Source organism: Rhipicephalus microplus, chromosome 5, assembly GCF_043290135.1.
Source record: "Rhipicephalus microplus isolate Deutch F79 chromosome 5, USDA_Rmic, whole genome shotgun sequence".
NCBI lineage: Eukaryota > Metazoa > Arthropoda > Arachnida > Ixodida > Ixodidae > Rhipicephalus > Rhipicephalus microplus.
In genome coordinates this window covers 137,852,017-137,870,078 of record NC_134704.1, presented here as the reverse complement: position 1 = coordinate 137,870,078, position 18,062 = coordinate 137,852,017, and the positions used below count along the sequence as shown (strand labels likewise).

At 44.2% G+C, this 18,062-nt stretch overlaps 1 protein-coding gene across 1 annotated transcript in view; it reads left to right on the top strand.

Annotated features, from left to right (window-relative positions):
* LOC142761731 (glutamate receptor ionotropic, kainate 3-like) overlaps positions 1-18,062 on the top strand; it is a 156,286-nt gene that overhangs the window by 73,232 nt on the left and 64,992 nt on the right. The window contains exons 3-5 of the mRNA XM_075895954.1: positions 3,239-3,502; positions 4,930-5,114; positions 11,369-11,422. Coding sequence (XP_075752069.1) covers positions 3,239-3,502; positions 4,930-5,114; positions 11,369-11,422 — 503 coding nt within the window. The remainder of the gene's footprint in view (positions 1-3,238; positions 3,503-4,929; positions 5,115-11,368; positions 11,423-18,062) is intronic.

Here is an 18,062-nt window from a genome sequence, read left to right as displayed (position 1 = left end):
AACTGATTATGCTCACTGATTAGGCATCAGTTTTTGCAGCTGTTGGAACATTCATGCGTGTGATGAAGCACGAAGGAAACCAGAGTTTCTTAATATCTGAATATATTATTTATCTGAGTGTTGCCTAGGTACGTCGAGTGCCAACGGGTGCCTAATTGTTTTATTGGACAGATGTAGCTGGGCGTCCTGAGCACCCGTACGGTCAGAGCCTGCGACCTATTTGCAATGGCAGGCTGCGTCCGTACGGCTGGTGAACCTGTCGAAATCTGCTGAATCTGTCAAAATCTTGAGCAACTAAATCTGTCTAGTAAGTTCGTGCTATGTTTCGACAAAAAAAGCGAAAGTGATTGTGGTGGCTGGTGGAGTACTTGCGTTCTCACATATTTTATTCAATTAAAACGAGCACTCACACAAATACACTTGGTTTTTTGAGCTAACAGATAATAATGCCAAAGAAAGTATAGGGAAAGTCATTAGACCAAATTGTAATGTAAACGTGAAGAAAGAAAAGTGGGTGAAAAGATAACTTGCCATGGGCAGAAACCAAACCTGGGACCTTTGAATAACGCGTTCGATGCCCTACCACTGAGCTACCACTGTGGCTATCGTCCCAACCACATCATTGGGTATATATTTGAATTTAAACGTGAGAGTGTAAGTCAGCGCCATCAGTAGCCATGACGGCGAGTGCGGCACACTCTTTATGACCCTAAGTGGCATCACGTAGCATGGGAACTAATTACGAGCTGGCACCTGACCAATAGTCCCTCGTATACAACTTAAGGCACCAAGTCTGCCAGTATGAGACCCTCGGTAATGAATAAGGGAAAGAAGTTTATGCGTAAGGCCTCCTTTTTCCGTGTTTCGACACAATAATATTGAGATCTAAGAGACAATAGGCGTTTACAAATAGTATTCTAAGCAATTTCAAAATGAATCCGAAGTGCGTGTCACTTGAGCGTAGCGGCCTGCCGTACCTCGCCATCGCTTGGCGGCACGCTCAATGTACCGAAAGAGAAACCATGTGGCGTCCACCAAAGACCCATTAGTGAATTTCTCTCGGGGACTGAGATTTCAGAACGCGTCACCTCGTGACAGAAGCAACAATATTGAACAATATTTCAACGAGAGCAGAGCTCACAGCTCTTCGTGCCGCATTGCAATGCATCAATGACCAACAGCCACAAAAATGGATAATTTTTAGTGACTCAAAGGTGGCACTGCAATCCCTTCTATCACCTTTACGCCACGGCCCGTACGAACAGCTGGTATTTAAGACTGCAGAAAACACTCACCAACTCATTGAGGAAGGACATGAAATAGCTTTTCAATGGCTCCCAAGTCATTGTGGAATAATTGGCAATGAACGGGCCGATTGAGCTGCCCGTTCTGCCCATACTGAAAGCGATGAAATATCAATTCCGCTTTCCAGAACTGACGCTGCACGGAAACTCCGCATGCTTGCTCGCAAGCGCACCTCGTCACAATGGAACGAGTCACATTTCATCTATGCACGGTTAGGTACTTTGGACCCAACTCTTAGTCTTCGAATTCCTCCGGAATTACGCCAACGAGACGCTACTATGCTGTGCAGATTATGGTTGGGCGTCGCATTTACCAATGCGTACGCGTTCCGCATAGGAATGACCGACACTGCTGCATGCGAGCATTGTGGCAGTGATGAAACAACTTGGCACATTCTGTGTGAATGCCCACAATACTGCTCGCAGAGACAGTCACTCTGCAATGCACTAGATGAACTGGACAACCAGCCTCTTTCGGAAGAAAGAATCCTGCACTGCCGACAAGACTTTATGTCGCAGAAGAAGGCTGTGAAGGCGCTCCTGCGCTTCTTGCGTTCAACCGGCCTGTCCAAACACTGTGATCGGAACTCCCTGATTGTGGCGCATGTGTTTTTTTTTCTAAATAATTTTTTATCTCCCTATTTCCATCCTCTTTCCGACCCTTTTCACCACCCCCGTACAGGGTAGCAAATCAGTTCGCCTAGGTTAACCACCCTGTCTCCTTTTATTTATTTCTCTCTCTCTTGAACAATATTTGACGCAGCCATTTTTGCCTATTGAAGTCAAGCATGTGACTGCGCTCTACCGACCACCACCTAACCAACGACCCCAAAAATCAATTCAGAAGGGAGCACTACAAGTCAAGTCAAAATAGCAAAATAGCCCGAGAGAGAGCGCCACAGCATCATAACTGAAGATATTATTTGCTGCCATGGATTCGGAGGAAGGTGCCAGTGTACTGCCCGTGAACATGCACGTCGTCGAAGGGCTAATATACATGATGCAGCACAAGACGACGAAACGGGCATACAGTACCACACAAAATTTGTATGCCTGTTTTTTATTTCGGTGCTACATCATGATTTTTAGCAAGCACCAACTAGTCGCCTCAGAACAGAGCCATGTAAGGACAAATTTGTTTGTGCTGCCAGCGAAGGGATAGCGAAACGACAATGCCGGCCTTTAGGCACGTATCTACAAGAGATGAAGGGGGGTGCTAAAATAAAGCGAATACGAGGTAAGGTTCTAGTTTTTTGGAGAGAGACGCCAATGGAGCGCCAACAAAGACAGGTGATCCCAACACTTTGTCTCAGACAAGCACAATTTGAATGATAACAGAGACCCGCCAATGAACAGTTCTGATTAGCAGTGTGTAGATTTCAATGTGTCAAAGTTGCTCGATTTTATGGACTACCATAGATATTAAGGGCAGTGATGAGTGACGAATGCATGCTAAGTGTGTGCACACAATCCAACGGTAACATGCAGCGCTCTCAGAATACGTGCTGCTCGACAAGCTTTCTCTATGTCATGCTGGATCGTTAGCGAGACGACCGGAAATTTTCGGAATTTGTTTTTTGTGGACATCAAGTTTGCTTCGTGCCATACTGTGTGTAAAATCTATAATTATACCTCTATTAGTTACCTGTCACACAGCGTGATGTCAGAGTGCACACAAATCATAAGTGGTGCAAAAATGAGTTCGCAGAAAGAACTGAAGGAATTTCCAAATTTATCCTTTTGTCAACTAATGTCCCGGATAAATTTTTTAAAAAATCCCAAGATCGTTCTTCCTTAGAGAAAGTCCATTTATACTTTTTCCCTAATTTTGCTTTCCTATATTTATAGGACGGCCGCATTTGTGCGCTTTCTAAGCTACAATAGTCGTTTATAGTATAACGTGGATTATGTAAACGTTTGATTTTTCGGAACAGTGTGCGGCCTTCTGGAGCAGGGCGTCTTGGCAGTGCTTGGTTCCCAGGAAGCGGAGACTGCGCTACTAGTGCGGCATGCATGCGCCAGGCATCAGGTGCCACACGTGTACTTGCACAGACAAGAAGGACACGAGCGTGCCTTGCCAATAGATACGCTGTCATTGACCATGACACCGCCTGCTGAGGAGCTTGGTCGTGCTCTGTGTGACCTCGTTAAGGCTCAAGGCTGGAAACATTTTACCGTCATCTACGAGAAACCAGATGGTAAGCAAAACTTTGCTGTTACCTCAACTGTCATTGCCTGAAGTGCGGCTACTTCGAGTGTTACTTCAAGTATTGTCAAACATGCTGTTCTTCTTCCAGCAGTGCATTTCATTGAGAGCCGTGCGCAAACTCAGATATTTTTTATCTTACAGCGCTCTATCCGATAGAAAGTGGTATGTATCCGCCACGCTCGTGAAGTGGTTAGGGTGCTCAGTTGTTGACCGTGGGATGAATCATGGCTTTCAGTATAAGTGAAATGCTAAATACCTGTGTGCTGTCCGATGAGAGTGCACGCTAAAGGACACCTTCTGAACAAAACTTCCGGCGCCTCTCAATATATCGTGGGGCTGGCATATTACACCGTAGGTAATATTATTAAAAAATTGCGAGTTATTGCACTTTTGTACACGAATAATTGGTTATGCCTTCGTATCAGAACACTAACCCGGTATTTTCAAGACTTCTCTCCATACTGATTTATGCAGAAGCAGTGCAGTTCTTACTGTCTTTGCTTTTTAATCAATGAAAGAGGAGACGTATGTACCTTCAATATCTGCACTTCCTTGTCAGTATGTACTAAGCACATGACATGAAGAGACAGAGTGGCAGCACTTGGTTCGGAAGGTCCACTTGGTGTTGGGTTGCTATTGTGACAAAAAATAAAAACAGCAATATTATTATCATCTCCTTGACGACCATCCTGCTCAGCATTACACCATTAAAGATATAGAAGCTAAATCTGGCATACTTAAATGAGTCTTTCTTGAAAGTCGTAAGATAACACCAATGAAATAGCTGACTTCCAACGAACATTGACTGAAAAGTCCTTCGTAAAACGCCTACCTGGCTGTAGTACTCTTGCTCAAGTGAATACACTGATCTAAGAAGTTCTGTAGTAGTGTTAAGCTGTGTACATTTACGTTAGAATCGTCTATCGTGAGGATGATATTTTTCAAAATGTGCTGCTTGAAGACCCCCATTGCAATGCCTAAACAACAGGTAGAAGTATTGTTATTGCGGTGACATACCTTGTCGTAAAAGAAAGTTTCATTTAAAATCAAAAGCTACGTCATGCTGATCAAGTTTTAGAAGGGGCCATTTTTGCATCATTATCAGTGCATTGAAACGTACAGACTAAGAATTTTCTGAAAATATCGCAAGTGAATTGTGTGCGAAACCTTCTGCGGTCTAGTTTCGACTGTAGAATTCGATCTTGGCCACGGGAACGAAAAACCTACCTTATTATAGCTGAGGATATTCACTTCGATCGCACGTAAGTGCAATCGATCTCCATTTTTGTTGCATAAAAAGGCGGAACACAACAGTAGGCCGAAGGTACCACTTCTCCTTTTCATTGCCAAATTATGTATTGAGAATCATCTCTGCGCGCAATATATTGCAATGCATCCACCTTCCTTTACTTGCAGCGCTGGTTCGACTTCGTGGGCTACTGCAGCTGCACAGGCCTGGTGGCCAGCCTTCAATAGTTTCACTGCGGCCACTTGACGAAAAGGTGGACCCTCGGCGTGTTATGCGAGAGGTGGCCAAGGCAGGAGAAAATAATATAGTTTTTGATCTTACCTCCAACAGACTTGCGGATGTGCTCAGGCATGTGCGTGTTGCAGTAATTTTCTGACAAATACAGCCTTTTCGCATTTCATTGTTGAGTAGCGTAAATGATATACAGATCATCACACCTATGCGAAGGCCCACGCTGGCTTAAGTTTCACGCAGTCAGCCAGCCAATTCCGCAACGTCGGTCAATACACATTTCGCTCCGTTTCCGAAACCAAAAGTCTAACATTACCGCTTTAATACAACTGAAAATAATTTTGGGGGGTTATGCAGGCCTATGTGGTCTGAAAGTTGGAGCTTAATCCAGTCATCTATAAGGTACCTCTAGAAAGGTACATACATCACCCATATATTTCTGTTTCATATGCAGTCAAGAGTGCACTAAACGTTCGTATGCTCAGGCATTATCATAAGGATGTAGATGCGTTGACGAACTCAGTCAAGCTGAAGAAACACAGAGGGGGTTCGAGACCCATACGGTTTCTTTGTGTAAACTAGGAAGTGCTTGTAATGAGGTTCTGTTCGCCTGGCTGTAGGAAAATAACGCACAAAAATAGACACACAACAAGGATGTTATACAGGAACACAATGAAATACAACACGGCGAAAACCTTGAAAAACAACGCGCAAGCTGAGTCCTACCACAAGAGCGTGTCGCCGGTGAATGCATGAAGTTTGTTTTGGGCTCGTCTACATAGAGAAAGTGTAATGTGGGAATGTCGGGACTACAGAGATTTGGCAAAGAGCAGGGCTACGCTCAAATGTAGGCATGGCGGATAAGGTATGTGCCAAAGACAGGGCTGACGAAGCCGTGCAGCCTTCTACTCGGACGCGTGGATCAGCGTCCTCCTGCAGCTAAGCCCTCAGGCTTACGTTCAATGGTGGACCTGGTGGTTGCGGTAGCTTCCCGTTGGCTCCGCGAACCGTCGAAGCTTGAGGTCAAGTGAAGAATGCCACTACAACTTATTACCTTGACCAGGCTCTCGGGGCAGACCACTACGACCGTGATGCTGGCGAACCGCCTTCCTTTTGCTTCCGCCTGCACGACCACCACCTTGCCAACTGCATGGCACTCTACCCTCTTCACCTGGCCTCGTGTATGCACGCCACTCTTCTTGTTCTTCCACGCATGCCAAGCTAACCACGATTACACATTCTTTTTCATGCGCCAGTGTTCTCATTGTTTGTCCATCCCCACAGAACACACAGTGGAGGACTGAGAGGCTTTCGCACGCACATCTCATCACACCTGTATGGGTCCTGAGTCATCTCTTTGTTTTAGGGACTCCGTATGAATCGCAAAACGTCCCTGTGTTTTTTGACCTCGACAAAGTCAGTGACCGCATCTAAGTTTTCATTTTATTGCTCCACAAGCGTTTAGGATAAAGGGTGGGCTAGGGATACTAAACAGTTTCGGTATGATGACTGTGCGCCTATTATCTACTCTCTATATTAAAAAATGCGAAAGCTAAAAGAAAGCATTCGGAAATTAGTAGCCTCATTTTCCTCTCTGCGACAAAGTTGTGTTTTTAAAAATGCTGCCACGAAAATCGACCTCGACAGTCAATGAGAAAGTTAGTGTCGTCTGGGACTCCAACACTGCGCAGCTTTTTTGTTTGTGGACACAAAAAGGTTGTCGACCCATAAGTGACAGCATCACTATAGAAGACATTCTGACTAGGCAGACTTCTTCTGCATCTCACACGCTAATCCAAAGACACGAAATGCGATAGGCAATAGCCAAATACTATAGGCATCTGGCAAAGATACGAAATGCAATGAAATTGGCAAGATGCGAAGACATCCCTATCGCAAAAGCTAGTGGCACTGGTCCAGGGCCATACCTGATTACTGGACCAGTGCAGCGCTGACACTGGGACACTGTCACGCCACACGAGGCACGCTGGCACTGCACACTGGGACACCCACTATCGGCCGAAATCTGGTTTTAAAGTTTTTTTTTTAATTTTGGTCATGCGCACATCGTAAGTAAGGCTGAAACACGCGCGCAGCGAAAAAAAGCAAAAAAATGAAAAAAAGTGGGGAGCCAAATAAAACTCACTACTTCAGCACATCACACGTACATCTTGAGCCTGACCGCTACCCACTACACCACACCTGAAAGACGAGAATAAAGAAATTTTCCTTCATCTTAAAAATGTTTCAGGTCACCAATATTTTGATTTTGTCGCTTACATACGCGGTGTGTCCTCTCTTCATGCCAGCGCCAAACTAACAGGTGATTGTTAGCTTATTTTTTGCTGGTTGCCTTTGATCACAATAATCAGGCATGTTTTGCCGCAAAGTTTGTGAGCGTATAGCTGCGAATGTGTTAGGGCAATCTAGTGTTTGATTGATTGATATGTGGGGTTTAACGTCCCAAAACCACCATACGATTATCAGAGACGCCGTAGTGGAGGGCTCAGGGAATTTCGACCACATGGGGTTCTTTACCGTGCACCCAACACTGAGCCCACGGGCCCACGGGCCTGGGGTTCTTTAACGTGCACCCAAATCTGAGTACACGGACCTACAAAATTTCCGCCTCCATCAGATATGCAGCCGCCGCCGCCGGGATTCGAGCCCGCGACCTGCGGGTCTGCAGCCGAGTACCATAGCCACTAGACCACCGCGGCGGGGGGAAATCCAGTGTCTCGCTATGTGGTTGTTCACACCTATGTAGAAAACAGCGTCCATCTGAACTGCCCACTGAACACTGTAGATTTTGTCCCTTGATAGTTTGGGAGTAATTTATCTCCTCCTCGTTTACTTTCCGCGTACGACAACCACAACAGTTCACTCTAGCCTAAACGACCATTAGGCTTAGGGCCGTACTTCATGTGCCATGGTCGCTGTGAAGATCATAGGTATTCAGTTATGGTTTATTAATCAATAAAATGTAGTTTACATCATAACTTGCCCATGAGTGGTTATATTTTAACCTTCGACTACGCGAATCAGAGGCTAAAAACACCGAGATCGGGCGTTGCAGCGGATAAATGCTGCCAGGGACGTGCGGCTTTCTGCGATACGAGCCGGAACGACTGACTTCTAGAGTAGGTTAGTCTTGATTGTCAGACGGATACTAATGTCATGCTGTGTTGCGAATTATCAGTTCTATTGAGGCCGTTTATGAAATGCATTGCAAAAACTCAATCAAACTGCAAGCAAAGCGCACCCGTGCCAGGAGGGCATCCGTGGGTTGGCTGGAGCCGTTTTTCCCTATATTCTAGCAAGCCCCTTCCCCCCCCCCTCTTTCCTTCCCAAGAGCAAGCATAGTCAAAACACGACGCATAGATTCTGTGCCTCCCTGCCCCCCTGCAGAAACATCATTGTTGTTGGTGCCCCTCTCCCCAGCTAAATTCTGGTGGCGCCCCTGACGCGTGCCCTTGACATTTGATTGCTCCATCGTACTCGCGCATAGATCGATTGTCTAACTAAAACTAAAGCTATATATGTGTAGCACGTAGATGAGAATACCATCTTGTTCGGTAAATTTTACGCTTGACATCTCGCGATTAAATATGATGTCTTACAGAAAGTGCATTGATCGCGCCTAGCTTCTTCCAATGTGCCTCTAATGTTCTCAGTGTGCGGTAGAGACTGCACAGCGTGACCAGTGCCTCGCCCCGCCACGGTGGTCTAGTGGCTAAGGTACTCGGCCGCTGACCCGCAGGTCGTGCGATCAAATCCCGGCTGTGGCGGCTGCATTTCCGATGGAGGCGGAAATGTTGTAGGTCCGTGTACTCAGATTTGGGTGCACGTTAAAGAACCCGAGGTGGTCAAAATTTCCGGAGCCCTCCACTACGGCGTCTCTCATAATAAAATAGTGGTTTTGGGACGTTAAACCCCACAAATCAAATCGTGACCACTGCCTCCCAGTGCGCTTTAAGACACTGCCTAGGTTCCGTGCACTTCAGCGCGCTGGGCAGCACTGGCCATGCTGTACAGTGTGCCCCACTGCCTCGCAGCGCACTGTAGTACACTGGGACACACCGTAGAGCGTTTTCAGTGACACCCAGTGCGCTGAAACGCACTGGCAGACACTGCAAACGCTTTTTTATATAGGGATAGACAATGTACAACGGTACAATACGAAGTAGGCATTAGACAATGCATGCAATGGCTCTGTTGGGGAGCATTGTCTCCTTCATAAATATTTATTCAGCGAGATCGCAATGGAGGTGGTTTTTATAGCACCCACTTCCATTAGTCGCCGCTAATATAGATATATTTATATGGGAGATAAACTTTTGTCACTCTGAACTGCAGATGTCAGAGATGCTGAAAAAGGACGAAGAACTTTTTGGAAATACGTCTGTGGCTCATTCAGTAGTTTAACATGTGGCATACTGATCATCCAACTTAAGCTCCGAGTGTTATTTTCAGCACACGCGGAACACTTGAACACTTAGTCTTAATTTGCGCAGGGTCAACTCACTATAGCTTCCCCCATAAAGCAAACCGCGGTTTTACGCCTGAAGCTTAGCAAATCAATACATAGCGTCTTTTCAAAGATGGGTCTGAATATTAAAATATATTATTCACTGTAATAATTACTTTTATATTGTGGCAGACATCTGAGCTTGACTAGATACAAGTATAACGGAAATAATTGGGCGGTAGTTTAAGAGAACAGCAAAGGAAGGTTAGGTAGTAGTTAAGCTTCATAATTAGTCCTCACTAGTAGTTGAGTTGAATGGGAGTATCAAAATCCTTCTTACAAATAGTCCATTGTCACCGTGACATTTCCGAAAACGTGATGCTGGTGCTAGCTTCGCCAGGGAAACCCAATCATCAAAATGAAACAGTGCCATCACCACACTCTTCATGACGTCAGTAATGAGAAAGAGCCTTTATCTAATTGTGCATTTGCTTTATGGGCTTATGGGCTTTGCTTGCAACGCATGGTTAACAAATGCAGAACTAACACTACTACCTTCATTGTCGTGAGAAGTGTCATCATTCTTTAGGTCTGATAGTGGCGCTCTTGTGCGTTGTGCTTTAAGTCTGGTCGCTGAATTAAACCAACTTTTGTTACTTTGCGAAAATACCTGTTTAGAGGGGGTGGGGGTACTTATAGGGGTTCTCTAGGACTATATAACATTTGTTTCAACCCTCTAAAAGTCTCTTTTGTGAAAGCTCAAAGCAGCCAGTTGCTGTTTGAAGGAAGCATGGACACAGCCCCACATGACTTCACCAGATGTCAGAAATGTGTGATAAATTTATTGATTGTCATATATCACGCCTCCAATTTTATTAAACTGAGTGCCGCAACAGAAAAAGCAATTAATAAGGCGCTAGATAAACATTCTGCTTATTTTTCATGATTTCTAGGTACAATTTTTGAAACACGCTCCATCTATATGTATATTTACAAAAATGCTCACTGCAGACAGAGCGTTTGGTGAAAAAGAAAATAACAAAAAATTGCTGGCTGACTTAGAGCAATCGTCACTATAACGAACATGAGCCGCCACAGCAAGGTTACTGACTTAATAAGGCGAACGCACTTAATATCTCACACTTGCGTCCTCCTACGATTCATCCGCCTTTTTGTGCCCTGGAATAGGGTCAGCTGTGGCCTCTCCTTTCGCAATCTCTCATCAATCACGTGGTTGCACAGCGGTGGCGGGTGATAAATTGTCCGTCTATTAGTCCGTAATCACAAGGCAGCTGTCGTAACGTCGACGCAGCCAAGCAGAAAGAATTCGTGGGACGTTAGAGCAAATACAAAAAAACGTTCACAAACAGTCCATCATTTACTTGAAACTAATATTTATAAATATTTACTAAAATAAATTGAAGGACGCCTTGCGAATTCCGAAGTGCCTTTGGCGAAAGCATGTGCCCAGTACACGGGGGGTGTCATGCACAAAAAAGCAACAAAAACTACGAGATAGTCAGTCGAATAGCCGGACGCTTTTTCTGAACACACTCGGGAATTGTTAGTTGTTCATGAAAATTTTTATTTATTCGCGACATGCAGGTCTGTCTTCCTTGGATACATGTATGTGAGCGCATTTTGAAATATTTTCATTAAAATATCGACTCCGCGGTAGTGTATATCAAGAATCGATACGCCAATAATTAATGCACATGACAATTGAGAAGCCGTCAAATGACTTGAGAATGACAAATCTTGAGAATTGTTACAAAACTGGGATACAGCTATAGGTTCTTATTAAGAATATTTCGTTTTTCAAAGACCCCGGAAAATTCTGATGACACATCAACAAGCCTCGCGAGTCCTCTCTCTCTCATGCGAAATTCCCTTTTATCACTTTTCAGGCCCAGAAAGTTGGAATAATGAATGAGTACCACAACTTCATCACCACTACACTGGTAAGCGTGATCTTTTCTACTTAATATTGAAGCTGCTTAACGGAGCTGTACAAAAATTAGGCGCATAAAAAACGCTTAGTGCCAAAATCGCGAACATGACTACGTAATTCCAAGGTTTCTCAACGTTTTCGTAGTACTAAAAGTGTAGCAGCTGGCCGACATCGCTTAGGTAAAATATTCGTGCCGATAAGTATAAGAGACTTTAGGCCGCCTTAACATTCTTAAGGAAAGATTTGTTATTTTTATACCGGTGTCAATCTCTTCTTTAGCTGCACATGTATTAGAGGCGTAAAACATATTTTAAGAGTGATTCAGAAAGGGAAGTTTATCGTACACTTAACTTGTACGTAAAGAAACGAAACTTCCAAAACAAGTAAAGACAGTGTTTACATCTTACAAATGAGCACCAAAATCTAATTGATCACTGGTGTTGAAGCTCCTTAAAGTGGCACCCGTTTGTCCCTCGAAGTAGTCGTAGTAGTAGTGTGTAACTAGCCTTACGTTTTGACCTGCAAGGTGGTGCCGGTGGGAGATTTCTACTGTGCGTTGTTAAACAATAAAAAATTCGCAGCGTGTGCGTTACCTAAAAGCTGAATTCTCCTGTTTCTCATTCTCCATTAGCAGTCATTGGCATGTACAAAGAGCCGTATCTGACAAGAAAGGGTTGCTACGTTATACTCACTGGGTGTAACCTCCTTGGTTTTAGAAAGGTTTAACGAGCGTTGAGTCGCAAGGCCATGAATACATATACCATAAATACATAAACCATGAAAAAGGTGGTCAAAGGTGGGAAGTAGACACGAAGCGCAAGCCGTAAGAAAGTGTGCATGGGGCACCTCTCGTTTAGTCCTTGGAATGTCCACTGGATGGTGGTGCTTCTATATGGGGAATATATGATGAAAAGATACGAGATGGTGGTACTTAGAATGTCGAATAGATGGACGAACGGACACACATACTGATGCTTGGATGGCCGCACGGATGGCTGCACGGATGGATGAACACATGGATGGACGCAGGGGCAGATGCATGAACGAACGCAGGGACGGACGCACGGATGGACGTGCAGTCGCACAAACAGACGTACGCCGGGACGGGTGGATGGACGCACGGACAGTCACACAGACGGATGCATGGATGAATGGAAGCAAGAACGAATGAACGGATGGATGCTTCGCCCCACTCTCCATCATTCTTTGCGTGGATATACTGCCATTTTTTTTTTCACGTGGCACTCAATGCGGCCACCATATGTTGATATATTAGACAGTTTCAGTTTACCGCGGGCAATGCCTAAGGAACACAAGCGCGCGGCGCGTTGGGTACCTAACGGCTGAGACTGTCGCACACAGCGTTACTTTACCGTATGGAACAACCGAAACATGAAGTACGCTTCGGCGTAAACAGCCTTGAATTTTAGTGCTGCTCTTCGTCATCTATAGGCGAATAAATGAACTGCAGTAGCCGATGAAAGCGGCCCTTTTTTCGCAGAAGTCATGCCGTCGACGCTCGCAGCCGCAGACATCTCGCGACACAGCTTCCGTTAAGGTAGGCCGCGGCCGCAGCTGGCGCAACGACAGCGCCGACATTTGGCGTGCGCATCTCTTGTACGCTCAAACGCACGCATCTCTCCTAGGTTTAGCGCATGCGCAGTGTTGCTCTGTCTCGCCCATTGCGTGCGCAAGGCTGTCTCGCACACTAAAATAAAGCTCTCTAATATAATGAAACAATGAAATGGAATGAAAAAACTTTATTCTGTCGCAAAACAATAGTCTTTCGGATTCGGCCTCGCGGTTTTACTCATATTGGAGATCGGCTTCGATATGTTGTCGACTTCTGGCACATAATTATGTTCCAAAATGGCTCTCATACGAGGTATTTGACATGAATTCTTTCAAATGGTAGTGTGCCGTATACTTGCAGCCAGAGGAGGCCAAGCCTGCAGCTTTAAAATAGAAGAAATGGCTAGCTCTCAACCACCCAATAGTTTAGAAACTCGCATGGCGTGATGCCGGTTTCGATTCCACGCATCTGCCACGCACTAATACATTTATTGCCACCTCTCTTATCTCCAAATGAAGACGCTATAGTCTCTTTGATGGCGCTAGAAGCTGATGAATAGTGTGGGTTTCAGGGACAGCAATTTGCCTCCGGGCAAGCTGAAGTTTAGCGACGGCTTGAATGTGATGAGTGCGATGACACGCAGTTTTTTTCCACACGACCTGTGCGATCCGCTTCAGGAGCGCGCAATCCTACTGCCATTATTAATTTAAAACAACATGACTCAGCTCGTCACGTGTGCCTGAATAATTGAATGAGTTCGGTGAAAGAGCAGAATGTTTTCTTCCAGGCATGTGGCTTCAACTTGGTATATAGACGCTGCATAATATTCTTATTTAATTACAAAGTTTAGGCGTGTGAACTGCAACATCACAAAAACGCCAGAGGTATGTCATTTCACTTACTTAATTTGATTAGTACAGTCACCTATCAGTTTTCAAACTACTTGAAGCACTGGTCTGACATTCTGGCACATGAGTAGTACGTCGCCGCCAAACAAAACAGCTTTGATTTCGGCTATCACCCTAATACTCATCACTCACGAGAGTGCCTCGAGGCTCAATGGCCGGTGCCAAGTGGGCTTTAACGCTACGGCACACACTATATTTGTGATTGGCGCATTATACAAAGTTTCATGATTTAAAACAAACACGATTCTGACTTCGGATGATTAAAAAAGTGACAGTAGGGAATTTTCCTGCTTTAACAGGAAAGTGTTTATGCCGTTGTCTACCACGGCTTAACTGACGTACTTCCCTCGCGGAAGTGACGTTGAAAAATATATATTAGGAGATTTCAAGGTAAAAAAAAAACTAGTTGGAAAGCATAGGTCACACGGAATCTAGCCACCAACCCTTCAATTCTCAGCGCGTGGTGCCAACCAGTACGACACAGAGCACACGCTGCGTGAAATGTTAGCGCAAAGCATTTATACATACCAAACGCCGTTTGGTTGTTCTCAGAGCTTCGAAGCGTTAGCGAGTTTCTGGTATAAGTAGCGAGATGGCGCGACGGGTTCGCGTTAGGTGTGCGTTGTCTTCACAAAGTGCCTGCTTCATAGAGCGTTGTGTCTCCTGCGCACGTGCTTATCAGACTCGTAATTTGGGAGAACGCAAAAGTCACTTCGAATGCTGCCACGGCCGCGTTTACAAAAGAAACATGCTGCTGACACCAAACGCAAGAATAATAGGAACAATTATTCACGCCTGCCCTTTATACTCTTGAGCACTTGTTTCGTGCATCTTTCTTTCTGTTTAAACAGCGCGCATTAAATGTCGAACTGTGGCGCTTGCTAGCCCGCACTCGTACTGTGTATGTTAACTTCGTGCGTGCTTTCTGCTCGAGATGTGTGCTGCAAGTTTCGAACTGCTTGGCGTTCTTAACGTGAGTTTGAAATTTGTTGCTGTTGTTAAAACAAAGCGCAATAAACACTCAGCAATCTCTGTAAACGCACTTTTTACTTTTCTGTTATACCGATTCATATAAACGGGCATCACGCACGTTGTTTTATGTATTTTGAATATCTTACTTTCATTCATAAAACGCGTGGCCAATGATGTATTTAATCTTCGGGAAGTATTCTGTTTTAGCTGCCTTCAGAAAATAAATGTCAGCTTGTTAATTGTTCTATAATAGGCCAGAACTACAAGAAATATAAACATACGACATGACGCAGCTATTATGCATGACCCACTAGCTTAAACGGCGAGCAAAACTAAGGCCAGCACGCATATTTCTCACTGCCAGAAAACAAAGAGGAGTGTATTATTTCCTTTCACAATATGAAGAAAGCCGCCGCTAAAGGTTAGAGTGTCTGATCTAGGCCTCGGCTTTTTTGTACAGCCTTACGTAAATAAATGAAAACGTATATTTGTAGAGTTAACTGCATTTGTCAGTACAACACAATGGTTCTGTTAGGCATGTAGAGTAGAGAATATACAAAGCAGTGAAAACCCAAAATGATACAAAATGCGAACCTACACAAAGTACAAATCATACTCGTGTAAATATTTATTTGATTGCTTTTTAATTATTTAAACGCGCTATCAAAATCAACAGTAATCAACATTTTAATGATATCCACAGTTACATCATAATTTATATTTGTTTTATTATAGGTTTTGCGTATTTGAGGCAACCAGTGGATTTCTTTTTGAAAGTGATATGCATTGTTAGACAAAGTGAAGTTTTGTGTGTGCAGTTTATCGCTCGTAATATACTGCTACAGTTGAAAGAGGTAGACTTGGTTAGCTTTAAGCATATCACCAGTACGGAAACAATGTCAACGTGGAAAAATCTTTAGGTCTGCCATGGTACCCATTAATTCACAGCAGAAACATACGTGTTTTTTCTTTGAATGTTGTTTGTTTTCAGTGCTTTAAAAAAACAGAAACAACTTCTGGCCCGATTTTACAATGTCTGTCTATATGAACGGGGATAGCTTGCAGGCCATATCAGAACCCACTTTGGGAATACGCCCTGCTGCCCGACATTGCACTAAATAGGCTGGTCACAGAAAACCATCAGCGAAGAAAGCAGTACAACAGCAGTTCCTGTGACATGTGTGTAGAAGCTTGACAACTATTTTTGGGAGTACTCCGAACAAAAAAAAACTGCAAAGCTTCCGCCAAGTCATGCTAGGCTTAAATACAGAAAATCAGATTGATTCTAATGTTTCATGAATGTATTTGTTGGTTCTGTGAGGCCTCAATAGTTTTCCCACGGATGCGAGAGGCATGCTCAGAAACTCTCGTTGAATCCTGTTATCCACTGAACAGGATTCACTCTGCCCTTTATGTTCTAGACCACACACGGACAGGGCACGTATTTGGGGTTATTCTGCTTGTAGTGCTCCCTACGTCGAGAGGCACAGTGCGGCTTTTTACTGACCGGTGACACTTTTGCTGCAGCCTAACAAGCCTGGCAAGCTGCAAGGTGTACTTCTTGTGGGGCTTTTATTTCGAACTTTGTTTAGAACTATTCATGAAGGCCGTACATGCTCGCGATATCACAACGGCCTGTGCGGCTTGGGGGTGACTGCTCCACGTCCGCGAACGTTCTCGAACAGTGTCAAAGCAGGTGGGCGGAGCTGCGTAGTTAGTCTGGTTGCAGTGGCGATTCCAGGTGACGTCATAGCTAGGCGGGATTTTCGATCCAGAAGCGTTATTTTACAGACAGCGTAAACAGCATCGTTGTTAAAGAGAGACGTTTAAACATTTGCTTAGAACGTTGACATTGAATTAGGCACTCTTTGTTTGACGAACCAACGCATTGGACTTCCACTCGAAATTGGTATAGCGTATCAAAGTGCCGAGCAATAACACTGGAACAAAAATGATTGTGACCGTAAGAGCTACCTTGGTAAATGGCGGCTCCGAATATGATATTTTAAATAGATGGCATACACATTAAAGCGGAAACGCCACCTGTAGCCGCTGCACACATGGACTTTCTTCATTTCTTTATTAATTTTTATAGAAAACACAGGGGAAAGTGGAAGATCCATACTGATAAATTCTGCCCTGAAAAGTGTCCGTCTATGCGTGATTTATACCAGAACTTGGAGACAGAAAATGTAAAGTATCACGTAAACCACCCTCAACAATTGAATACGCTCTTTTTCAAACAGTTAAATGTGCCTGCGATGGTTGCCGAAGATGGCAATGGATAATATGTACACTTATCAAACATGTTCTTACCATAATTAGAATGCATAGCTACCTTTCATAAAGAGCAAAATAGCCCAGTTCATTTTACACACTGTGGAATAAACTCCAGCGCATGGCCACAACACGAGAGTTCACTGAATAACTAGTTCCAATGGATAACTAATTACTTAACTGACCCTTCCAATGGATAACTAATCACCTAACTGACCATCATCAATACGTACAGTATGGCATCCACACTTCTGACCTAGCTCCGGTGTTCTCAGGCATTCCGCAGGGGTCTGTACTAGCTCCAGTGTTGTTCCTAATATATATAAATGACATAACTAACTACGCTGACGTTAAACTCAGACTCTTTGCAGACGACTGTATGCTCTACAATGAAATACGTCATCAAGATGATCAGGTGAAGTTGAGTAATTCAATAAACAAAATAGCTCAATGGTGCGCTGATTGTCAAATGACTCTGAACATTGACAAAACTGTATTTATGTCCATTACCAACAAGGTGTCCAAGTTTGATTTTCAATACCATTTTAATAATGTGCCACTACGAAGGGTTAACTAGTACAAATATCTTGATATCACAATTTCATCTGATCTTCGCTGGACAGAGCACGTGCGTCAAGTGTCCAAAAAGCGATGAACAAATAATTTTTTATTAAAAAGGCCCTGTAATTCGCCACACATGAAACGAAGCTTGTTGCTTACGTCACGTTGTCCGCCCGGTCTTAGAATATGCTAATATTGTGTGGTTCCCCCACACTGTGATTAGTATCGCTATACTGGAAAGGATTCAGCGGAAAGCAGTGCGCTTTACCTCAACACATACGAGCGCAACGACTCACCTACTGCTCTACTACATCGTGCTGGTCTAGCCACCCTTGACAGTCACGCAAAGGTTTTTCGGC